This window comes from Lagenorhynchus albirostris, chromosome 13 (genome assembly GCF_949774975.1).
Source record: "Lagenorhynchus albirostris chromosome 13, mLagAlb1.1, whole genome shotgun sequence".
Classification (NCBI taxonomy): Eukaryota; Metazoa; Chordata; class Mammalia; order Artiodactyla; family Delphinidae; genus Lagenorhynchus; species Lagenorhynchus albirostris.
The window spans coordinates 78,355,819-78,381,875 of NC_083107.1; the positions used below are offsets into that span (position 1 = coordinate 78,355,819).

The 26,057-nt window shown below is 41.9% G+C and overlaps 1 protein-coding gene across 1 annotated transcript in view; it reads left to right on the forward strand.

The window, feature by feature from the left end:
- Positions 1-26,057, forward strand: part of NBAS (NBAS subunit of NRZ tethering complex) — a 336,980-nt gene that overhangs the window by 233,581 nt on the left and 77,342 nt on the right. Inside the window, exons 43-44 of the mRNA XM_060168734.1 lie at positions 442-692; positions 1,879-2,213. Of these exons, the coding sequence (XP_060024717.1) occupies positions 442-692; positions 1,879-2,213 (586 nt within the window). The remainder of the gene's footprint in view (positions 1-441; positions 693-1,878; positions 2,214-26,057) is intronic.

Genomic DNA, 26,057 nt, shown 5'->3' on the forward strand with positions numbered 1-26,057 from the left:
GTTGTTTCTTCACTTCTCTATTTCCTAAATTCCTGAAATAATAAATTTGTTTACATTTCTATAAGGAAGCTCAGGTTTTAAATTGTTCTTGTGATATGAATAAATAATGCATAGTAGAAGGTGACAGATCTGGGTTCATTTCCTAGCTAGTAAGCACTGGGCAGTTCTCTGTAGAGAACTACAGGGTACTGTAGACCCCCGCATGAGACAACGTGAAAATCATATAGTACCATTTGAAACACGTTTGTTTCCCTTTATATACACTGCCTGCACACACTGGTGGTTTCCTGTCTTTGATTAGGCAGCAAGAAGGGATTTGTAAGAAGTAGCCTTTCTTCCTAGGTTTCCAAACAAATAAACAAACAAACAAAAAACATGTTGTTTAATAAAGGAACCAAATCTTACCAATCTTAACATACTTTCTTTTTCTCTTAATTTCAGTTTGTCCACAGTAGAAATTGAAAATCGAGCCCAGTCCCTTCATCTCTTCGAGACGTTGAAGACCAGTCCCGAAGCCTTTCACAAGCACATGGCCAAGTATATCTACCCCACGATTGATGGCTTTGATCATGAAAGACTGCTGTATTATTTCACTCTGCTGGAAAGCTGTGGCTGTGCAGATTTGGGGAAATACACCATTAAACCAGAAACCCACATTCGGCTGCTAAAGAAGTTTAAGGTCGTTGCATCAGGTAAGTTAATCATTTTCCTGCTTGAACTCATTCTGTAAATGTAATCTAGGGCAATTTTCTATATACAGTCCTGTTCCTGCATTGTGGCTGGCACAACTGTGAAACCACAGTATTTTTATGCTAATAGACTTTATTCTGTCTCCAGCTCCTTTACTTACTGTTGAGGGACTTAAATACCGGAGAAACTTAAGTCACACGATGACGTAACGCAGACCTGGTACTAAAATCCAAAGCTTCTGACTAGTACGCCAAAGGTGTTTTCCCTGCTTCCACTGGTTATATTTTATCTACATAAATGACAAGACTGAGACGCTTCCCAATAGGCAATTTGGCAGGATTTCACTTAAGTGGACCTACATGTTTAAAGTATGTATGGAACCCTTAAAATAAGAGCCTTTGAATCTTTGATAAATTGTGGAATTTTTTGTTTTTTTTTTTTGCGTTACGTGGGCCTCTCACTGTTGTGGCGTCTCCCGTCGCGGAGCACAGGCTCACGGGCCCAGCCGCTCCGCGGCATGCGGGATCCTCCCGGACCGGGGCACGAACCTGTATCCCCTGCATCCCAACCACTGCGCCAACAGGGAAGCCCTGTGGAAATCTTTAGGATGGTGTCTGTAGCTCATAACTAAGAAATTAACCGTGTTAATACCTCTCAAATCTGTATGATACTTTACAATTTACAAGGCACTTGCAAAGCTGCATTCATCTGCTATTCATAACAACTTTGAGTATTTACTTCAGTTTATCAGTGGTTTTCTGAGTAGCTGAATTAGACCCTGGACTAGACACAGAGGAAAGGGAGTAAGATTCAATCCCTGCCTTCAGGTAGTTGATGAGGTACTAGATGAATAACGAATATAGTGCAGTTTGGTGAGAGCACTGATAGAAGACATAGGTGCCATGGGGGGATTGAAGAAGCGAAGAGATATTGCCATCTCCAGGATACAAATGAGGACACTGGGGCTCACAGCAGTTGAGTGACCTGTTCAGGGTCGCACAGTTGGTTAAGTTGCAGGCAGGGATTGGAACTCAGATCTTCTGATGGATCTCATTGACAAGCGAAGCTGTGCTGTTAACTAAATCTTTTCATTCAGCCACGCAGAGGGGCTGTGTGTGTATTTGAAAGCTCCTGTGTGGTTATCTGGGAATGAACTACTCTCTTTTTTTCCCCTTTTCTTTCCGATAGGTCTTAATTACAAAAAGCTGACAGATGAAAACATGAATCCTCTTGAGGCATTGGAGCCAGTCCTTTCAAGTCAAAATATCTTATCCATTTCCAAACTTGTTCCCAGAATCCCTGAAAAGGGTGGGCGCATGCTCTCCCCAAGCTCTCTGTACACCGTCTGGTTACAGAAGTTGTTCTGGACTGGAGACCCTCACCTCGTTAAACAAGTCCCGGCATCCTCCCCCGAGTGGCTGTGCGCCTATGACGCCTGCATGAAGTACTTTGATCGTCTCCTCCCAGGTGACCTCATCACTGTGGTGGATTCAGTGACCTTTTCTCCAAAAGCTGTGACCAAGGTAACCAAAAAGATAAGAGTTTAAAGTAGATTGGCCGCTTTAGAAGAAATGAAAATTGCTCTTACATTCTGTCGATTTTGTTTTTATTTGCTTTCTTGAAATAGGGAATACTTACATGTTTGGCAGTTTTGTTTTTTGTTAAGCATGAGGTATTTTAATTGGGAGATCATTTTCCTCTATCACAGTTGTGCAGGCAATATAAATCAGGCTTAACTGTTCTAATTTGCACGTACATTTTGTTCATGCTATAGTTCTCATAGTATGGCATTTTATAGTAAATATTCCATCCTGTTCCTTCCAATTGACAAGTGGAAAGAACCTCCAGTGCCAAGCCCACATTACTTGCACTCAGAGCCAGGCTACCAACTTAGCGATGATTAAGTCCAGGTCTTAAAACAGTTTCACGTGAATGCTACGTAGTACATGACTTGGTGGTAGAATTACCCATGTGAGTCTGTGTGGCAATTTCCAATGTCCGCTCCATGCCCAGGTCTGAGCCCTTTAATTGGACTCTAACTTCTCCTCTCGATCCTTTAACATTGTAGAGTTTCACACAAAATAGATAATGTGGGTTATTCTCCTCCCCTTCTTGCCCTCTCACTATTCAACAAATGTGAATTTCTCATTGCTTGGACACGGGGCATCATCTCTCCTAGAAAATCTCCCAGCTGCTGGTCTCAACTGCTGAACTGCATTGCGTTTGGAACTTCCTTTCATTTTCTCTTCCCTGCCTTTGCCGCTGCCTTCTCTTTCCCCCAAGTTGGCAAGTCTGCCCAGGACCCTATCCCATGAATTTTTATTATAGCTATTATTATCATGCAAATTGAGTGTAGAGGCTAAGAATCCAAGTCATTCATCTGGAGGTTGGCCCAGGTAGATGTTCAAACATCTGTGGGGAATGCTAGTTTTAACTAACTTGCTAGATTAATAGTTGTGGATAACCAATGACTTCATTTCCTTATTATTGTAACTCAATGAATTTAGTTAATAACTTGGTTTTAAATTTTACAGCCACTGCTATAAAGAGGAGATAATCATTTTTGTTGTTTTTAAGGAAAAAAGTAAGGATGATTGTAAAGGCATGTAGCGTGATATATTTGAAAAGAGCACGGGTTTAGAGTCACATGGCTTTGAAGTTTGAACCTGCCACTTAACCAGCTACGTGGTTTCGCCTCAGGAATCTCTGTTAACTTCTGCCTCCTTCAGGCAGAGGCAGTGACTGAGGAATCTTGAAATAGATGATAGTGTTATCCTACTTTTAATAGGTGAGGAAATAGAGGTTCAACAAAGTTAATTTGGTAATAGAGGAGCCACAATTTGAACTCAAGGAGGCTTATTCCAGGGTCTTTGCTCTTAACCACTGAATGGTACTATTTCTAAGAAGTCATAGAAACCAACAGCTAGAGTCAAGGGACCTGGAGCCTTTGTAGGGACTGTGGGAGAACAGTGGGGCCAGAGAGCCCCAAGCATTTTCAGTCCAAGCGGAGCACCCTGTCTCGGGATGTTTCCAGAGCAGGGCTGAGTCTAAATGAGGAAAGCCCGGCAGGAACCTCACAATGTCTGGGGAAAGACAAGAGTCCAGCGAATACTGGGTGCATCTCCAAGGATGAGAAGAGGTTTGAGTCCAAGTGAGTACTAGCAGTGCCACAAGTACATACTGGAGGGAAGGGGCTGAACCAAGTGGGGAGTTGAAATCCAAGGAAATGGCTCCAGAGCTGGGATCTATGAAACGGCTGAAGGAGCTTGACAAACGACCTGACTGGCCAGGAGGATGGAGGGGCCCAGGGTGCAGGAGGTTTTACATACGTTATATGAGGGCAGAGGCAAAGCCCAGCATGGCCAGCCAGGGCCACGTGCTAATTGTGAGCACGGTATGGGGTGGACAGACAGCCTAGACTTCCCGACAGCAATTACTTACTCCTGATTAAACAAACTTAGGAGTTGGATGTACAGTCTACTCAGTTTTAGTTGGTATTTATGATGTTTTAAGTCAGATGGCTTTAAGTTACAGCACATTCTCATCACCTTAGTTTCTTAATTGTATATCTTTAAGATGCCCTCCAACCACGAGAAGATGTATGACACAGTTGTTTGTGGACATATGTGCATTTTTTCCTGAGGAAAAGGTGCATAGCTGACGCAGTAGGGATTGAGTCAGTTAATTGTGGCATTGCTTTCTCTTAGCTCAGATGGTGTAATTCTCAGCAAGATATTCTTTTACTGTAAACTATGTTAAGAGGTAGTTTTCTACTAAGTCAAATAAGGTATAGAAAAGTGAGAGAGATAGATTAATTTGATAGTTTTAGTCTAGCTTTATATTTGTTCTCATTTTATTAATTGGCAAGCTTTAGATTTTCCATTCAGAGAGGGAAAGTATAACGTTTAGGTACAATGCATGTTTGAAATCTCGCAGTGCTATCCTAGAGAGAGAGAAAGAGTGTAAAATTCATATTGAAATACAGCCCTCACATGGCAGAGGACACATTCGGAAAAGGAAATGCATCTGGATGTGGCCAAGTTTGCAAAACACCAGATGTTGCCACAGCTTGTACATGGTGTTAAAAATGTAAAATAAGTGCATACTACTCATATATAGTGTGCAGTTTTGAAACGTTTACCCACATTTAATTCAGAGCCAAATGTTTGGAAAGAACTGGTGAACATCCAGAGAGCCTAACGAGAACAGTAAGCAGTCAATTCAGAGAGGAACGTCCCAAAGCCTGAACTTAGTACCCGTTCCATAATGAAATAAGCCAGAGGAGGCGCTTCGCCTTCAGAGCAGAATCTGAAGAAATCCTGGGGAGCATCATTATGTCATGTAGGCCAAGAGTGAATTTGCACGACATTCGAGGTGATGCATATGCAGAAGGGAAAAGAATACACGTTTAAAGTGCATTGGCTCCAATTCTGAATGGTTGCATTTCAGTTGAGTCAGGTCAGAGTTGCTCTCTTATTGCTTTTCCGATTCAGTCATTAGAAGCATTTTTGCAGAGAACAAGTTAGTGAGTTAGAAATTAGGAAAGTGGTCGACAAAGCTGAAATGCAGGTCAGAACACTGTTTGCCTGGTTCAGACATGATGTGGTTAGATAAGGGGGTGCTTGCATGTAACCCCAGCCTTCGTGTTTTACACTCAACACTCGCTCTCAATTGCTGGTATAGCTACATCCAAAAATAAGGACGTGGAAAATCCTCATCCTACTTAGGAAATGCTACTGAGTTGGCCCGAATCCTTCCTTAAAAACCCCAGTTAAGGGCTTTTCTGGTGGCGCAGTGGTTGAGAGTCCGCCTGCCGATGCAGGGGACGCGGGTTCGTGCCCCGGTCCGGGAAGATCCCACATGCCGCGGAGCGGCTGGGCCCGTGAGCCATGGCCGCTGAGCCTGTGCGTCCGGAGCCTGCGCTCCTCAACGGGAGAGGCCACAACAGTGAGAGGCCTGCGTACCGCAAAAAAAACACAAAAAAAACAAAACCAGGTAATCACAGAAGTAGAAGAGGTCTTCTAGTATCCTAGAAGCCTGATGCTTTTCAACCTGGAATTGGGTAGGCGTTCACCACCCTCTCCCCACCCCACGTGCACCCTGTGTTTCAGCTCCTACCATTTGTTTTTGATGGGAATGTATCTCCTTTGAGTTAGAGCGGAAAAATCCTTGAGAACCTCTTCTCTAGTCTGACCTCTGACCTTCAAGCGGCATTTCTATTGATAATTAAGGCACTACCTCTGCTTCTATATTTATTTATACACACACACATATGTATAAGGAATCTTTCTCTTTCTTCTTATATTTCCCACTTTTTGGTTCTGCCTTCTGTAGCTGTGGAAACAGCATAAGGGCATCTCTTTTTCATATGACTGTTCAAATTGTTGAACTAGGCTACTATATCCTCCCTTATTCTATTATCTAGACTACTTGCTAGAGGAATAAATTTATCTAGACTACTTGCTGGAAGAATAAATTTATCTTAAAAACCATGATATGGGGCTTCCCTGGTGGCGCAGTGGTTGAGAGCCCACCTGCCGATGCAGGGGACACGGGTTTGTGCCCCGGTCCAGGAGGATCCCACATGCCGCGGAGCGTCTGGGCCCTTGAGCCAAGGCTGCTGGGCCTGTGCGTCCGGAGCCTGTGCTCTGCAACGGGAGAGGCCACAGCAGTGAGATGCCCGCGTACCGCAAAAAAAAAAAAAAAAAAAAAAAAAATGCCTGTAAGAAACCTAAAATGAAGGGTTTCTTTTCTTTATAGTAAAATTATTATAATTGAGAGTTACACTCCCGGTGAAATTAGAAGTCCCTTGAGGGCAAGGCTGTTGCCTTTTCTCTCAGACGCTTCAGTACCCAGCATAGTATAAAGCAGGCACTCCTCAGTGTGGTTGTTCAAATAATTATTATCCTAGGTTGGCTATTCTTAAATCCTTCGATCTTTGGATGCCTTAATATTCTTAAAAATTGTTGAGGACCCTAAAAAGCTTTTGTTTATGTAATATCTGTTGATATTTAGCATATTAGAAATTAAAACCAAGACATTTTAAAAATATTTCTTTAATTCATTTATAGGTTAATTCATATATAGATCCATTTATAGGTTGACATGAATAGCATCTCTTGATGGAAAATGGAAATATAGCATTTCAAAAAGAAAAATATAATGAAAGTGACATCATTTTACAGTCACGTCTGGCTTAATAGAACACAGCTGGGTTCTCGCGTTTGTTTCTGTATTCAATTTTTGTCGTTTTGGCTGAAGAAAATGAAGAGCTTTCAGCCTTAACAGATACAAGGTAGAAAAGGGAGGAGTGCTTTAATAGCCTATGGTGTAATTTTGGGTGTTCTTCGAAGCTACTGTAAAACTCAACAAATGATAAATTCTTAAAGACTAGGTGTAGTGTGGAGTCAGAAACCCTATCCTTGATCTTTCTGTGCTCTCTTATATTAAAACTGTTGTTTTGGATTGCACTTTGATTGCATCTTCTACCCATGTGTGATTTGGAATATAATGCTTTCAGAGTTTGGAAAATTGGCTCGCTCGGTTATACAAATCATCCAAATGTTGATACAGTGCATTATACGTTATCAACAAAGTCACATGGGTTATTCTGAACGCCCATCTTATCCAGTGAGTTTTTAAGTATTGGGAAGTTGTCAAGCTCACAGTGGTAGGTACAAGTTTTCCAAAACTCGAATTTTTGCTTGAAAGCTTCAGTTGTATCATTGGCAACAAATACGGTGAGTTAATTTCCTGCAAGTGACACGCTCACTTTGTTCACATTGGAGAAAATGTTTGCCGCATGTTCGCGTCTGAATAGCTATAGTTTGTCTACCTGTTGTTCTTTCAGGCACAAATGGTAATGCGTGCCAAAGCAGCTGCTTCAGCTACTCATGACTCAGACAGTCACACAAATGCTTTTTCCTTACTACGCTTCAGTACACAGTGAGATGTTTCATGTGTATCTCTCAGTTCTTAGATATGCAGATATCTAAGATATGCACTTAGATATGCACTCAGTGGTTGAGATTTAATAAAATCAATCATTTTTACTCCTTCATCAAGAACATTCTCAAGTGAAATGCCGATGGAGAACACAGTGACACTTAGTACATTTTGGTGCCACTCCCTTGATTGTGCAAAGTCCCCACAGTTTTATCCACCATTGCTTTTTCACCATCATATACGTGTCAACATAGCGAAAAAAGGTAAATAATGTTTTAGTGGTAAAAGTCAAAAAGGTGAACAACTTTGACTTTGCAGACCTCTTGAAAGAGTCATGGACTCTTGTGGTTTGTGGACCACACTTTGAGAACCACTGTCGTAGGATATTGTTTCCAAAACGGCAGCCAACCTTGACGCCCACATGAAGGAGCATTTCAGCTTCCTAAATGTTTGTAATTTAAATAATAATGAAGATACGTCTGGTAAGTGCATAAAAGATTGTCTTAAAATTTCAGTTTCTCAAAATAGTTTAACTTCTAATCAGCTTTCCAGATGTGGACGTGTCAGAAAGAATTTGAAAATGTAAATGGAATGTGTACATGGTAATATCATTATATCATCCTTTGAATTTATGAACTTGCAATATATTTTTTCCTTTTACAGATTTCCTTTTGTAATTTTTTAGCTAACATATTTATTTTTTAATATTACTCAAGCTAAGCAGGGAGTTCTCTGGGAGAGACGTGTAAGAAAAGAGAAGGGGCTCAGAGTAAGGGTGCAGCTCCTGAGGGGCACTCCTTCAACCTGGTTTCCTCAGCTTTATTCCCAGGCCAGGATCTCAGCTCAAAGAAGAGATGATTTTTTTTCTGGGGCCTGGATGCAATAGAGTATGAGGATGATGCTTAATCATGGTTCCACCCCGCCTTCACTCATAGCCCCTTTTAGAATTCAGGAAGATGAAAGTAAATATCAGCAATAAATAAATATTGTTGGCAAAGCTGGAATTAGGGAGCATGGCCTGGATCTGCAACCCAATGGTCTGTCTTTCACAAAAGTTCACACTTGTTTGACATTTGACTAGTTAGAGCTGCTATAGAAAGTAATTCTAGAGGGAAGCCAAGGATGAGTGCACACTGAGGACAGGCAGGGCTGGCGGGGAGTAGCCGCGTTACGCATGGCTTTGAAGTCTGCTCTCCTCCTGTGGGGAGGAATAAGGAGGGGAGAGATGCCAGAAGTGCTCTTCCTATGGTTTCTGCCTGTTGGTTGGAGTGAAAGTTTTCTCCTCATAATGGAAAGATGAGGAGAGGGCAGTGGGCTTTTTGTTTCCTTAACTAATTCAGCTTAATAATGAAACCTCTTGCCAGTGAGGGGAGAAAGGAGTCCAGGGTCTGTCGGGACCTGGTCCTGGTGTCCCCTCTTCCTGGGGCCACACCTCTTGTACCTATGAGCCTCGTGGCATGTCCTCCTGGGATCAGCAGTGACAGCAGCACAGCCTGTGCTTCTGAAAACTCTAACATAGGTCAGAAGAGCACACTCTTCTGGCTCCCTGTGGACTAGGCTAAAAATCTACTCTGTTCTATTTCCTATCTCACATTTTGCCCAACTGGAATGATGATTAAAACTCATCAGAAGTTAAGCAACAGAGTAGAAATATGCCAAGTATTACAGGCCAGCAGCTGTAAAATGGCCCAAATTTAAATTCTCATTATTAAATTCCCAGGAAGAAATTGACATCCTTAAAATCAAATCCTCTTGCCCTTTTAGTTAAAGTTCAATTACATCAAAATCCAAAATTCGTAAGTTCAACAAAAGTAAAGTTCAAAGATGATATTCCTGGTTTCTGCTCTATCTTAGCCAGAGAGGTCTGAGTTAGGTGTCTGGGTAATATCAGGTTCCTTCAGCAGAATATACCTTCTTACACTTGAGGAGTATAGCTTCTTCAGCAAATCTGAAGTTAAGTTAATCCCACTCCAAGTTTTCCATGCATCTCATTTTTTAAAACTCTAAAAGAAAAAGAGAAAAAAATTAAAACAGTTTCAGCGTCAGCTCCATTGCCGTGTAATTTAGGAAACTCAAGCGAATCACCAGCCCTGAAACAGCCAAGTGAAACAAGGTTCCTGAATCCTGCTCTTAGTTCGGTCCAAATACACATTCCTAGAAGGCTGGAGAGCGTGCAAGCGGCTTGTTGGTGTGGGAGCAGAGGAGAGTCGGCAGAGAAAAGCTTACTGAGTTTAGCTTTGCCAGCGTATCAGGTCAAACCAGTTGTCTAGAGCTTGGCCAGGTAGGTCTCCCATGAAGGGGTTAAATGCGGTGTGCGTTCTCCATATGGAGGAAGGGAAAATACCCATCCAGACTGTCTCCTCTCTGAGACTGACTTATTTTACATGTCCCTGCCTGCAGTCACTCTGCCTTCCTAATGTCCATTTCCCCATTTAAGCTCTGTGTTCCTCCAGTTAAGTGTCCCAGTGGCCACTGTCGCTGTCTTATTGCTATGGAATCCCACTTGTCTCAGAATCCTGTTCCCTGGGGAGCTTTGCCACTCATGCCCATGTTTGCTTCTGCTGAAAACCATCTGCAGTAGATCTCTCAACTGCAATCAGTGTAGATGTTTTTGAAACCTGTGCCCCTAAGGACCTGGAGAGGACTATTACGTTTGCTTTGTGCTTGCATCTGAATTGTATGCTTGTGCTCCTTCCATGGGCATAGAAATATTTCTGTCATACCTTTGGGGTTTGATGGGGAAAGAGCAATAAATAGCATCCTGTCTTCCCAAGTTGCAATCAGTTAAGAGATAGAGGGATCAGCTAGATGGAAACTAAAGTCACTTTATTGTTGGGAGGATTGGAGTGTCGACCATGGCTTGATTTTCCACGGTCAGCCTTCCTCGTACTTGCTCCCTGCCCAGATCTTCAGACAACCCTGCCAAGCCCAAGGATAGATCTGGAGAGCATGTGTGCTTTCTCAGAAGGGCTGCCTCCCAACTTGATTCCCACTCATGGGACCCAGAGAGGTGGCCTCTGGATTAGTGCTGTCTAATGGGACTGTGATGTGAGCCACTTGTGGAATTTGAAATTTTCTAGTAGTCACATTAAGAAAAGAAACACAAAATAGGTGAAATTGTCCTAAGTATTTACCATTTCAGCATGTAATCAGTGTCCTAAATATTACCATTTCGGCATGTAATTGGTATAAAAATATGAATGAGATATTTTAGCATTCTTGTTTTTGCATACTCTTTGCCATCTGTTGTGTACTCACAGTACCTGTCAGCATAGACGGGCCACATCTCAAACGCTCCATAGCCATATGAATGTATTGGACAGATAATGCTTCTCTGGAACCAAAGTCCGTGGTTTACCCTTTTGTCTCACAAACGTTTACCACTGAAAGGACGAGAGCAGAAGAAAAGTGTATTCTCCCCACAGGCAGATCTCAAAAAGAAAGGGAGGGGACTAGCCACCCATAATCAGTTTCTTCCCCCCATGTCATCAGCTGTCACTCCTCCTCTCCCAAGGAGTGACAGGTGAAGAGAGGGGCAGGACTTACCTTCTCGGGACACATCAGGGGAACTTCCTGCTTTATGAGCCTAGGTGGGAGCTGCAAAGGAGGAGAAAATGGTTCCTGCCACACATACTAAATGAATGTCCGGCTAAAAATAAATGATAAGACCTTAGGAATTATCTGTCATCTACGGAAATCACGGTACGCGCTGTGTGATAACAGTAGTAATAGCGCCCATTTCTCGTTCCCTGGTTATGGACCGGCCACTGGTTTTCCACTTGACCTTGTCTCCAGTAATCATCACAGTAGCCCTGCAATGTAGGTATTACATCTCAGTTTGAAATGAGCAAACTGAAGGTTAGAGGTTAAGTAATTTGCTCAAGGTCAGAAGCAAGTTAGTAGCTGAGTCAGAATTCCAATCCTAGTCTTATCTGTTTAGTGTTAGAGGTCTTCAGCAAATGATAATTCTTCTTCCTTAGACAGGCGCCCACTATTTTCTGAGGCAACTTGTTCATTTATTGGATACGTTTATGTTATTCTCTTAAATGGGGTCCACGTCTGCCCCTTTGATCTGTCCTCCTTTCTGTAACAACAAGAAATAGAACCGCTTCCTTCCTTGCTCTTTGGGACATGGAATAAAAATACCATATATCCTCCAAGACTTTCATCCCTCATTTCTTCTTTATTCCTCAGATAACCTGGATTTCATGTGTTTCAATTAAAATCACCTTCACCTTGACACAATTTATGTGTTCCTCCTTGAAAAAAATTTTTTTTAAAAAAGGGAAAAAAAATCACCTCCATGTATTAGTTTTATAGTGCAGTTGTAACTAATTATCACACACCTAGAGACTTAATACAAATTTATTATCTTAAACTTCTGTAGGTGAAAAGTCAGACAAGTGTCTCAGTGGGCTAAAATCCAGGTGCAGGGAGGCCTGTACTGCTTTCTGGAGGCTCCAGGGGAGAATCCAATGGTGAGAGGCTGTCTTCCTTCTTTGGCTCATGGCCCCTTTCCTCCATCTTCAAAGCCAGCAACGTTGCATCTCTCTGATTCTCTGTCTTCACATAATTCTCTCTGACCAAAGCCAGGAAGGGTTCTCACTTTGAAGGATTCATATGATGAGAGGGGAGCCTATGTGGATAATCCAGGATACTCTCCCCATCACAGGGACGGTACCAGTAATCACATCAACGAAGTCCCTTTGCCATGTACGGTGGCGTCTTCACATCTCAAGGATTAGGATGTACACGTATTTGGGGACCATAATTCTGCCTACCGATACTTTTATATATAATAAGGTTTTAGACACTTTATAAGACTTTATAATAAGGTTTTATAAAAAGACTGAAGTTTAAACCAAAATGGAAAAATGGTAAAAAGTATGAAAAATATTTAACTCAAAGCTGACGTACTGCCATAATACATACATACTCTTTTTTTATATGTAAGTAAATGGATTTTAGTTTATTCAAGATAAGACATTTACTTTAAAGACAAATAAACTACATGTACCTCTATTTCTAATTACTGGTAAATGTATATCTCCACATCGATCTTTGTGTATAATTATCAGAGTATACATTACAGCAATGCATGAAGATCTTTTGATCTTCTTCATAAGTTTTTTTTTTTTTTTTTTTTTTTGCGGTACACGGGCCTCTCACCATTGTGGCCTCTCCCCTTGCGGAGCACAGGCTCCGGACACGCAGGCTCAGCAGCCATGGCTCACGGGCCCAGCCGCTCCGCGGCATGTGGGATCTTCCCGGACCGGGGCACGAACCCGTGTCCCCTGCATCGGCAGGCGGATTCTCAACCACTGCGCCACCAGGGAAGCCCCTTCATAAGTTTTTAAATTGAAAGGATATATATTAAATGCACGTTTGTCTCAGAAGACACTATTTCTGAAGCTCCTATTCCTGAGTGGAAAGTGGCATTCCCATATATATATATATATATATATATATATATATATATATATATATATATATATTTTTTTTTTTTTTTTTGGCAGTATGCGGGCCTCTCACTGTTGTGCCTCCGCGGCATGTGGGATCTTCCCGGACCGGGGCACGAACCCGTGTCCCCTGCATCGGCAGGCGGACTCTCAACCACTGCGCCACCAGGGAAGCCCCCCATATATTTTTTAAGACTATTTTTTTTAGAGCAGTTTTAGGTTCACAACAAAATTGAGAGGAAGGTACGGAGGTTTCCCAGTTGCCCCTCCCCTACACATGCATAATCTCCCCCATTATCAACATTCCTCACTAGAAGTACCTTTCTTTTTTTAAACAATTGATAAACCTACATTAACACATCATTATCACCCAAAGTCCGCAGTTTACCTTAGGATTCACTCTTAGTGTTGCACATTCTATAGGTGTGGACGGATGTACAATGGCATGTATTATCTATCCATCATTATAATATCAGTATTTTCATTGCCCTAAAAATCCTCTGTGCTCTGCCTATTCATGCCCCACCCCTAACCCCTGGCAACCACTGATCTTTTTACTGTGTCCATATTTTTGCCTCTTTTAGAGTGTCGTATAGTCTATTTATTTATATACTCTAGCTCATATAATCATAAACTACATAGCCTTTTCAGATTGGCTTCTTTCACGTAGTAATATGCATTTGCAGTTCTCCATGTCTTTTCATAGCCTGATAGTTCCTTTCTTTTTAGTGCTGAATAGTATTCCGTTGTGTAGATATACCAGTTTATTTATCCATTCACTTACTGTAGGACGTCTTGGCACTTCTAAGTCATTATGAATAAAGCTGCTGTAAACATTAATGTGCAGGTTTTTATGTGGACGTAAGTTTTCAGCTCCTTTGGATGAATAATAAGGAGTTCAATTATATGGTAAGAGTATGTTTAATTTTGTAAGAAACTTCCAAACTGTCTTCCAAAGTGGTTTTACCCTTTTACATTCCCACCAGCATGAATGAGAGTTCTTGTTGCTCCACATCCTTGTCAGCATTTAGTGGTGTCAGGGTTCTGGATTTTGGCCATTCTAATAGGTGTGTAGTGGTATCTCACTGTTGTTTTAATTTGCATTTCCCTGAGGATATATGATATAGAGCATCTTCTTATATGCTTATTTTCCATCTGTATATATTCTTTTTTTAAAAAAATAGTTTATTTTATTTATTTATTTTTGGCTGTGTTGGGTCTTTGTTGCTGCACATGGGCTTTCTCTAGTTGCGGCGAGCGGGGGCTACTTTTTGTTGTGGTGAATGGGCTTCTCATTGCGGTGGCTTCTCTTGTTGCGGAGCACAGGCTCTAGGCAGGCAGGCTTCAGTAGTTGCAGCTCATGGGCTCTAGAGCACAGGCTCAGTAGTTGTGGCGCACAGACTTAGCTTCTCCGTGGCATGTGGGATCTTCCCAGACCAGGGTTCGAACCTTTGTCCCCTGCATTGGCAGGCGGATTCTCAACCACTGCGCCACCAGGGAAGCCCTGCCATCTGTATATATTCTTTGTGAGATGTCTTTTATTTGGCCCATTGTTTACTAGGGTTGTTTGTTTTCTTATTGTTGTTTTCAGAGTTCTTTGTATATTTTATATAAAAGTACTTTATTAGATGTATCTTTTGCAAATAAGTTCTTTCAGTCTGTAGCTTGTCTCTCACTTCCTTGACGTTGTGTTTCGCAGAGCAAAAGTTTTTAATTTTAATGAAGTCTAGCTATCAGTTATTTTTCTTATGGATTGCGCCTTTGGTGTTATATAGCCCCACTCAAGGTCATCTAGATTTTCTCCTATGTAATCCTTTAGGAATTTTTAGTTTTGTGTTTTACATTTAAATATATGGTCCATTTTGAGTAAATTTTTGTAAAGGATGTAAGTCTGTGTTTGGATTGATTTTTTTGGCATGTGGATGTCCAGTTGTTCTAGCACCATTTGTTGAAAAGACTGTCTTTGCTCCATTGTATTGCCTTTGCTCCTTTGTCCAAGATCAGTCAACTGTATTTAAGTGGGGGCATACTCATGTTATCCTTTTTTTCCCCTAAATTTTGTGGTGTTTGTGGTTGCTATTTTATAATCATACTAAACTTGACTACAAAGCATTACATTTACTCAGTTTTACAAGATGACTAAATGTTAACTCATAATTTTTTTTCCTAATCTCATAATAAGTATTTTGCTCATTTATCTCTGGTTTTGGTATAGTCATCATTTGACTCATTTGATTCTGAACTGAGTGAGTTTTATTCATTCCAAATACATTCAGGAACTGTTTATGTGAGCACATTTTCAGTGCCATTGTCCTGTGTGTTCTAAACAAATAAAAGACTGCCAAGCTCCTTGCCCTTGAGAGGCTCACAGTTGATGGGAAAAAAGTATGCATGTGTATCAAATGAACTATAATTTAATATAAGAAGTACCATTAAGGATATTAATAAATGCTGTGTGTACAAAGGAAGAGGTAATCAATATTTATTGAATGCCTTCTATGTTCCAGGCATATATTTGTTAATAATGCTACGTAATAGTGATTATTTCAAGGTTTTTAAATGTGCAATATATACTACTCTCATCTGACCTTCAGCTAGCCTGTGTGTGTTATTATAGTTGTAAGCATTATCCTTCCATTCCAGTTCTTGAATGCCTTTGCTTTTAAAGAACCATTTTCTTTTATTTTCCAAGGTGAGAGTTTAGTTTGATAAGCATATCCTATCTTGACAAAAATGCAAAAAGCCAGGAGCTTAGGAGATAAGCAAAGAAGAGCCAATCTAAAAAGGATTTTTTTTTTTTTTTAGATTCCATATATATGTGTTAGCATACGGTATTTGTTTTTCTCTTTCTGACTTACTTCACTCTGTATGACAGACCCTAGGTCCATCCACCTCACTACGAATAACTCGATTTCGTTTCTCTTTGTGGCTGAGTAATATTCCATTGTATATATGTGCCACATCTTCTTTATCCATTCATCTGTTGATGGACACTTAGGTTGCTTCCATGTCCTGGCTATTGTAAATAGAGCTGCAGTGAACATTGTGGTACACGACTCTTTTTGAATTATGGTTTTCTCAGGATGTATGCCCAGTAGTGGGGTTGCTGGGTCATATGGTAGTTCTATTTGTAGTTTTTTAAGGAACCTCCGTACTGTTCTCCAGAGTGGCTGTAAGATGTTTAAAAAAAAAGGCATTTTCCAAGTGAGTTAAAAATCATACTGTTATTCAGATATTCAATAAATATGTATTGAGTTCATACTAAAAAAATAAAATAAAATAAATAAAAAGGAACCGTTTTTCCAGTGTGATTGTCAAAGGCACACAATAAAGGGAGCAGGCAGAACACTTGAAGGATAAGAGAATACAGTTTTTGAAATGTGATATGATGTAACAGAAGTTACTCATAAACAAATTATAGGCAGTCCTATGAAAAATGATCTTCTGTTACAAGACTCTAAGGAAAACAAAGGCTCTCATGTTAAAGTTTTTACATGGTCTTTATTTGTCCTATTTGCCCTTTTTCCAATTATTAAAAGTAAAAAATCCATAAGTTCCCAGAGAAGTTGGGAACAGGATCTCTGCAAGTGTGTATCATTAGCTAATATGTTCATTCATTGACCAAATATTTACTGAGTGCTGGGAAGGACAGCCTCTAAGATGGCCCTTAATGATCCCTACCTTCCAGTATTTAATCCCTTGTGTAATCCCCTCCCCTTGAGTGTGGGCTGGACTTGTTAATTTACTTTTAACCAGCAGAATACATACAGTAAAAGTGTTGGGACACCATTTACAAAATTAAGTTATAAAAAGACTGTGGCTTGGGCTTCCCTGGTGGCACAGTGGTTGGGGGTCCACCTGCCGATGCAGGGGACACGGGTTCGTGTCCCGGTCCGGGAAGATCCCACATGCCACGGAGCAGCTGGGCCCGTGAGCCATGGCCGCTGGGCTTACGCGTCCGGAGCCTGTGCTCCGCAACGGGAGAGGCCACAGGAGTGAGAGGCCCGCGTACCGGAAAAAAAAAAAAAAAAGAAAAGACTGTGGCTTCTTTCTTGGATGCTCTCTTCTTCTTGGATCGTTCACTCTTGGGGAATCCAGCTGCCCTGTTGTGAAGAGCCCCATGTGGCAGGAGACCAAGGACGCTAATAACCATGTGAGTAAACATCGATGTGCAGTGCATCTCTTCCTCCCACCCTGCCAAGTCATCAGATGAAACCACGGTCCTGGCCAGTGGTTCGATTATAATAACCTCGTGAGAGATTTTAATCCAGAGGCACCTCGCCAAGCCACAACAGATTCGTGATTCATAGGAACTGAGAGAGAATCAATATTTTAAGCTTCTGAACTTGGATCATTTGTTATACAAGAATGGAAAATCAACGTCAGTGCCTACTGTGTATCCACAGGTGTTCTCAGTGCTGGGTATATAGCACTAAACAGCACAGACAAACGCCTCTGACCTTAGGGAACCTGCACCAGGGAGAGGTGGAAATGGGTCAGTAAACAAAATGATTAAGTTCAGACATGTGAAATGGTAGTAAGTTCAAGAGGAAAATAAACCTGGAAGGACTCAGAAGTGCGAGACAGCAGGACTGCTGCAATTTAAAGTAAGATGATCGAAGAAGACCTCATTGAGAAAGTAATCTTTGAGCAAAGAGCTTAAGGAAGTAAGGCAGCCAACAAGCTGTTTCTTATCGAAGGGAAGAGGGACTAGGAAGTGGAAAGTCCTGATAGGGAGCATGTGGGGCTTGTGTGAGGAGCGGCGAGGAGGCCAGGTGACTGCAGTGGGATGGGAGACAGAGCAGTGGGAGGGGACGATAGGACCCGGGCAGCTTGGACAGGGTCTCCTATGAATGAGACCCACTGGAGGATTGTGATCGGACCTGGCATTGACACAGGGTCACTCTCCTGCTGTATTGAAAGTATTATAGGAGGTAATGGTAGAAGTAAGGAGACAGAGCTTAGGAGGCAGGTGCAGTTTTCTAAGTCAAAGATGAGGGTGGTAGCAATGACAGTGGTGAGAAGTGGTCAAATTCTGGATTTATTCGGAAGATAGAGCCAAAGGGATTTGCTGATGGATTTGCTGTGGAATGTGGGAAAATGTTAGTAATTCAGGATGGTGTCAAGATTGTTGGTCTGAACAACTGGAAAGGTGGATTTGCCATTTCCTGAGATTGGAAAGGAGCGGCTTTTGGGGTAGGATCAGGAGTTCTTGCTGTTGCTTGACTTCTAAAACTGATGTGACTTTCTGTAAGAGTACATACACCATTGGAAGACGATGGGTGATGGGTACATGGGACCTCTCTGTACTATTTAGCAATGTCTCATAACTATTTCAAAATAAAGAGGTTTTTGTTTTGTTTTTTAAAGAGTGATGTGTCTTTTAAACTCCCAACTCCAGCTGTTGACAGGCAGTTGTATATATGGCTCCGAAGTTCAGCAGAGAAGCCTGGGCTGCAGAAGTACATTTGGGGATTGTCAGTGTAGAAAAGAGTCAAAACCAGGTGGCTGGATGAGATTCCCAAGGGAGCAAGTTAGGGAGAAGAGCGGGGAATAGAGGAGGAAGGCCCAGGGCTCTCCAGTATCAAGGGTCAAGGATGATGAGGAACCAGCAGAGACTGACAAGAAGAGTTTTAAGATTTAAAAAATACAACAATATTTTTATTCATTAATGGAGAAAACATAGGAAGACAAGGGGAGACTTTCTGAGGTAAGTGGTGGCAGTGGATGGGACCTAGAGCCCAGGTGGAACAGTTGGCCTTTGGCAGGATCCCTGTCACTTTCCCGTGACAGCGGGAGGGGGCAGAGCTGCTGATGGACACAGCTGCAGGGAGATGGATAGATACGGGGGAAGGAGATGGTGGACATTCTTTTCTGGCCGCTTCTGTTTTCTCAGTCAACGAGGAGGCAAAGAAATTAGCTGAGTGTAAGTGTAAAGGAGGGAGTGTTGGAGATTTGAGAGAGGAGAAGGGACAGAGCAATCATTTAGGAGAATGGGAAAACAGACAGGGAATTGTGGTAAGATTGCTGGGCCGTTAAGGGCATCATAATGAGCTCCTCGTCCAGTTTTCAACATAGCTCTACTTATGAACTCTCAGTGTTAACAAGTCCGCTGTTCTTTGAATCTTCATGCGTTGGACAAACCTACCTCCCTTCCAGTGCCTGGACTTTTCCTGTACTTTATCCCATCAGGTCATCCTTTTGCCAGGTGCCTGTTTTTAATCCTTAATCAGATTTACATACTCATAAAATATAGATTAAAATTTTTCCTTTTCAATTCAGCAGTTTCTTTATTATGAAGTACACATATTAGGATTCCTTACCTAAATGATTTAATAACAGCATAGTAATTTGAACCATGCATGAGTCATAGTAAAGGTTACAATAAATATTTGCTACCGTTGTTAATACTGTTGTTGCTACTGCCTTTGCTTTTATTGAGCGCTATGCTCGTCCTGCGGTGAGAGCCCAAAGGACATTTGAGATATGGTCCCTGCTTCCAGTGGGCTTACAGGCTAGGAATACAAGGCACACATTCATATAAACAGAGCAGGGAATACAAGGAAGCAATGAAAGTAGACACTGAATTTGAGTGTGATAATTTCCCCGCACATTAGGACATTTGACATTGACAGATATCCCATGGGGGTGGTTATGAAGCAGGTATTATCATCTCTAGCCTGAAAGTGAGATTCCTAAAGGACAATTGTCCAAAGTTTAATAAAGAGTAAGTGTCCAGTCCCATTTTCACATCCAGGTCTCCTGATTGCAAATTCGATGTTGATTGCATGACACTAGTCTGTTTTAGGAGTGGAAAAGAGAAGAAGGGTAGCAGACGTAAGTAAAATGCAGGACATAGTTAAGTATTTTGCATGTGCGTAAAACGTCTGTCTTACCTTTGATAAGTTGGAAAGTTTGTTTGACCCAGATGGATCATGCATTATTCCCAAAGACCATCAGTGGAGTTTGCAGGTGATGTGGAATGCGAGCAAGCCAGTGACTACATTTAAGGAGAGGGTTTAAGGAGAGGAAGAGAAGTAGCATCTGAGTGTTAGCACGGGCCAGGTGCGGTACAGGAATCGTCTTATAAGCTTTGTGTAACAACCATGTGGGGTGGGCGATGCCACCCTTTTTTGTGGAAAGCTTAGGCTCGGGAGTTTAGGGACTTACCCTAGACTGCTAGCATATATATAAGTGGTGGAGCCGGGATTTGAACCTCATGCTGTCATATTCTGAAACCTTGTTCGAAGCATGCTGTTTGTACCAAAGCTGTAGCCCTACTTTACAGAATCATTTTAGACTTCACTCATTCACTATGCTTGAAATAATCTGACTTAAAGTGATAGCATTACATATCTAGAGGCTAACAGGGCAGCTCGGGACCGTCATTAGAAAGACGGAACTGAGGTGCTTCTGGGGGGTAGCAGCCTGCAGATGGCGCCATATGTAAAGCGTTTGAAAGGATAAACTGGCATGACCTGGGGATCAGCTTCAGCTTTCCAGTGCCCCGTAGATCTTACCTGTAAACGCATGCATGGCGCAGAGTGGAACTGTGCATGGTGCGTGGGGTTAGCAGTGGGTGCGAGCTCAGAGGCTGACGTCTTTCTAGGGCAGACGGACCGGTGTGCTCCGTGCTTCACACCATGGACGGTTTGGTTCTTTCGGGCCATCAGGAACCCACACGCTCTGGTTACCGCAGCTACTGGGTCATTATGGTAAGAGTGACAAGGTGGCAACACTGAGAATATGAGTGCAAGGAAGCCATCTCAGTGAGCAAGGCTCCCCACACAGCTGCTGGGTCATGATGTGAAGGCGTGAGCCTGCTCGCCCCACGCACACGCACACACTCATGCACACACACACACATGCTCACCTTAGAATTTCCCACGAGAGGCACCTTTCTGGTTGCGTATCATGATCCATTGTAGAGCAGCCCTGTGTGACGGCCACCCCAAAAGTCATTGTCCAGCCACATGGCTGCCTTCAGCTGCCGGGCGAGTCCCTGGACCTGTCAGCTGTGGTCAGATTCGGGAGAGGTTTGTTGCCAAGCAGATAACCTTTTTTTTTGCTGTACGCGGGCCTTGCAGTGTTGTCGCCTCTCCCGTTGCGGAGCACAGGCTCCGGACGCGCAGGCTCAGCGGCCATGGCTTACGGGCCCAGCCGCTCCGCGGCATGTGGGATCTTCCCGGACTGGGGCACGAACCCGTGTCCCCCTCATTGGCAGGCGGACTCTCAACCACTGAGGCACCAGGGAAGCCCAGATAACCTATTTTTAACAGGCCCCTTCTGACTGCTTCCTCCAAGAGGGATTGTGGGTATGGCATGCATTCTGAATCTTGTGACCTGTAGAAGAAGCCTAAGAATTAGCCCTTCGATGTCTGTCAGTATCCCCATATAACAGCAAGGGGAACTAACGTTGCCTTCCGAAAGTCTGTCACAGGCATCTAGGCGGCACCTAAACACGGGTGTAGATTACCCATCTCACTCTTCACATCCAGCCTTCCAGCAAGATTCTATAAGAAGAGGAAGACGATATTTATTGTACTATTACTGTGAATTGTCCTGCAGCTCTGGGAAGTAAATACTTTTACCACCATTTCAACAGACGAGAAAGTTAGGGCTCAAGGAAGTTAAATAACCGCTCCAGTGTCTTATGAGCTGCACGTAACCAAGTGAGGATTCATACACAGGCCTGCTCCCCAGATCTTGCTTTCCACCGCCTCCCTTGCCTGAGGAATTCGGCTGCAAAAGCCCCCCTGGGGTGATCGTGATTATTGCCTCGACTGGCAAGCTGAAAACTCATTCTCTGTTTGTGCTTGGAAGATTATTTCAAATTGACTGAGGTAATAATTTAGTAAGAGAAATGGAAAGGTGGCCAAAGGACCATGTACACAGTCCAATCATAAGCGATAATGCCTCTGCTCTGAGGAGGAGTCTGGTGGGCGCTGAGCTGCTGTGTGTTTCTGCAGCCCTTGCGGGTCTCTCCGTTAATAATGCGCAAGAAGGAATACACAACTCCTTCCTGGGAAGCTGTGGACTCTAAATTCACAGGGGGTGGACGTCTTGGGGAAGACAGAGGAATAGAATAAATCAACAATCTCAGAGTAATGTGCAGCAAATACCAAAGCGTATTTTAACATTAAAAAAAAGCAGAGAGGGACGAGGAGTCTGAAAATCACCTCCCTACTGAAATGCGCTTCTCCCTCTGGCTGACTTCGTAGTTGAGTTGTTCGTTGTGTAACCGTGTACCTTCAGTGACGTGGGCTCCCTCTACTCCTCCGTTCTTTGTTCATCCTAGGAGCCCTCCTCTCAGTTAAGTACATTTAAACTTATAAGCAGATGTATTTTCTAACTGCCACCTTATGAATACTTTCTCTAGCCTGTGCAGCAAAGGGATTTATAATGAAAAACCAGGCCCTCTCCTCTCATCTGGTGCCAAAAGCTTTTTAAGTATTGGTACCCAGAGGAAGATCCCTGTCTAATTGCAGCCATCTCAGGATGCTGGTTGTTTCTGCCTACCTGACAGTCAGGGGGAACGCTTCATAGATGGAGATGGTAAACAGATAAATTAGTGAAAGATTCATAATTGATGTGATAGATGGCTTGTGATGTGGTAGCATTAAGGTAGAAATGGTCAATAGTTGAGTTGATGGGACCAGCCAGGAAAGGCCCCATAGTAGAGGAGGTATTAGAGCCGAGTCTTAACAAATGAGGATGTTTGCCATGAGTACCACAGAGGGAAAGATTAGGAGGAGCATTCCAGATAGATTTGGCAGTTTTAGTAAAGGCATGGAATAATCTAGTACCTTCAGTTGACTACAAGACAGGTGATATAAATAGAAGTGTCTTGATGAGGCTAGAGAGGTAAGGAAGGGCCGGGTAATGAATGAAAACTCATATACCTGGCTAAAGGTTTTAGACTATCCTGAGGATGGATCAATTAGACATGAATTTTAAGCTGGGTAGTGACATTGTCAGATTCTTACTTTAGAAAGATCACCTTGGTGATGACGAGAGGAAGGAACAGAAGACACAGCAGCTTGGACACAGGGAAGCTCCAGCATGAAGGCCACTGCAGTATTTTGTGGGAGAGATGTTGATGGAGCAAAGAGGCATTGATACCAAACTCACTCGATTTGTGGTAATTACTGTAGAGCAGGCATGTGTGCTATATCTCTGTTTTAATAATGCATTTCTATATACATCCTTTGAGGATACTATTTAACCTTTTGGTCACTGAATCATCTAGCAAAGTTCCTTAAGCATAGTATAACCAGTTTTTTGTCCTGCGTACATCATCTGATGAGGGATTTTTCATGCCATCCATATGTGTAGAAGACTGAGGGATTGATGCCACTTATCAAACGATAAAATTTCCATGAGGAGAACAGAGTAAAATAATTTTAAATTAACATTGACCCAGGAAAATCTGGGAAATTCCCTACATTAATATTGTGGCCTCTCAACATATTGAGTTAAATCTTCATAGATCTTAGACACATTGTGAAGTTCTTTGAATGGTAGCAGGGTGATGAATAAAGAGACAGGTTTATAATTAGACCTTCCTGAGTTCCCATCAGGCTTGACCTTGGAGAAATTACTCTTACCTTCTGAGTTTTCTCCTCTGTATAAAGGGGCACAATAATGACTACCATATAAATATAGATTAATTTTAGAATGTTTTTAGATACAAATGAAAATCCAATTAAATTAGTTTAACTGAGCAGAAAATTTACTGGCTCATGTAACTCAAAGGCCCAGAGGTGGGCCTGACTTCAGGGTTGGCTGATTCAGCAGTGGGTGGTCATCAGGGAGCCAATTTCTTTCCATCTCTTTTCTCTGCTGTCTATGGTTTTAGTGCCACCCTCCAGGCTCTTTGCATCAGTGCACTGATTTGCAGAAACGGGCTACATTGCTTCCTAGTCTACATCCACCAGATAGGGTGAGAGAACTTCATGAAGGCACCAAACAGGAAGTCAGAGCTTTTTACTGGTTCGATCACCCCTGAACCGATCTGGGGCTCTTGGTATGTCAGGTACTGATTACCTTCAACCCATTGTACCTGAACTAACCACTGTGGAGAGAGGCATGAGATCACCATGAATGGTCTAACTCCATCAGGACTAACCCTGAGCAGCCCTGAGTCAGTCCTACACCCACTGCATGGTCAGCTTCTATTAGACAAGGTACTGAGTGGGCGTAAGGGAGACAAGCACAATATCTGGAACACGTACCTTGGATAACTCTTGTGAGGATTAAATAAAATAGCAAGTATAAAGATCTTGGTGTCAGTAGGCACTCAGTACTGGTCAGTTCCCCTTCTGCTTTTCTTCATCCCTCTTTCTGTTTTACTCTATCCTAGAAGGTAAAACGACATTTGAATTCCTTTCAGCCCAATTTCAAACATCTAGCAGTAGTTCAGGTTGATTTTTAATGATACTAAATAGTTGTGAGTGTTGGAATAACATCTGAATTTTCATATTTACACTTGGCTTTGATATAAATTCAGTGGATCCACTTAAAATGCTCTTAATAATAACAATTTGTGTTGTGGATCCCGTGCATACATATGATAGGAAAAGGTTCTTAAACGGAAAATGTGAACGAGTGCTTTCATAGCCACAGTGGATAGTAGCCTTCCTTACTGATTGCAGGAACATTCCGTCTCATTTCTAACGTTCTTCATGGCCCTCTCCGTTAAGATAAAGGTGACCTTCAAGCTGTTGAAAAACTTGGGGATGTATTACCTTATGTGACTGCTGAAAGTGAGTAGTGAAAAAGATAGGACCATTTACACTTTGCTGAAGAATAATAATATTACTGTAATTATTGTACAAGGCAAAAGGTAAAGATAAAGTGGCCTCTGTGTCTGGCATCATTCATTTTTATTATATAAGCAACTGATAGGTAAAGCAGAGGAGCCAAATTGTAAGGTTGATTTTGTTAAGTATATAATTCAGTGTGACAAAAGCTGCATTCTTATTTTTGTGCTTGAATATATCATTAACTATATTAAAGCAAAAAATTTAAAACTTGTCAATTTCATTTTCTGTTGGATAACATTGAAGGTACTATTTCGTAATATTCTGTATTTACAATTTTCAAACAGTACTTTAAATGCTAGACTAAGTACTGAGAGTATAAAAATGAATAAGATGTGGGTACTGCTCTGATGGCTCTCATAATCTAGGAAGGAAAGCAGACATAGAAATAAAGCATATATATAACATTCAGCGTCAGCAGAGAGAGAGATTAACATTATGTTATCAGTAAAACAAAGGGATTTCTTTTTTATTGAAGTCAATTAAATCTAACTTAGATAATTTGATACCTTGTTGGTAGCCTTGAACTTTGCTGACCCCTACAAGTCATCCTCTCATCACTGGAGCAGATTTGCAGGTGCTTTACAAACTATGAGTTCCAGTCCATTAGTGGATCCTGTAATTAGAGTGTTGTGGTCAGCATTAAAACCAAACAAACAGGAAAGAACACTAGATGGTAGATTAATATCAGATACCAGATTGTACCTCACCACAGTCGGGGTTATATTGTTTCATGAAACTTTAGTTGGCTTTTAATATATGCATACATTTCAGTGCATATATATTGGGATACTGAGTTTTGATATACAATGTGTTTCTTACTATTGGTCTTGGGCAGAAATGTTTGGGAGCTGCTCGGTCAACTGACAGGCGCCGGCTGCACGTGTGTAACTTGGGCAGCCAGCACAGGACAGCATATGTGTCTTTTGGTTCTTCTTTGTTTATCATTTAAATCCCAAACTGCCTTCTTCTTTTTGTTTTTTTAATTTATTTTTTTTTATATTGGGGTATAGTTGATTTACAGTGTTGTGTTAGTTTCAGGTGTACAGCAATGTAATTCAGTTATACATGTACGTGTATCCATTCTTTTTCAGATTCTTTTCCCATATAGGTTATTACAGAGTATTGAGTAGAGTTCCCT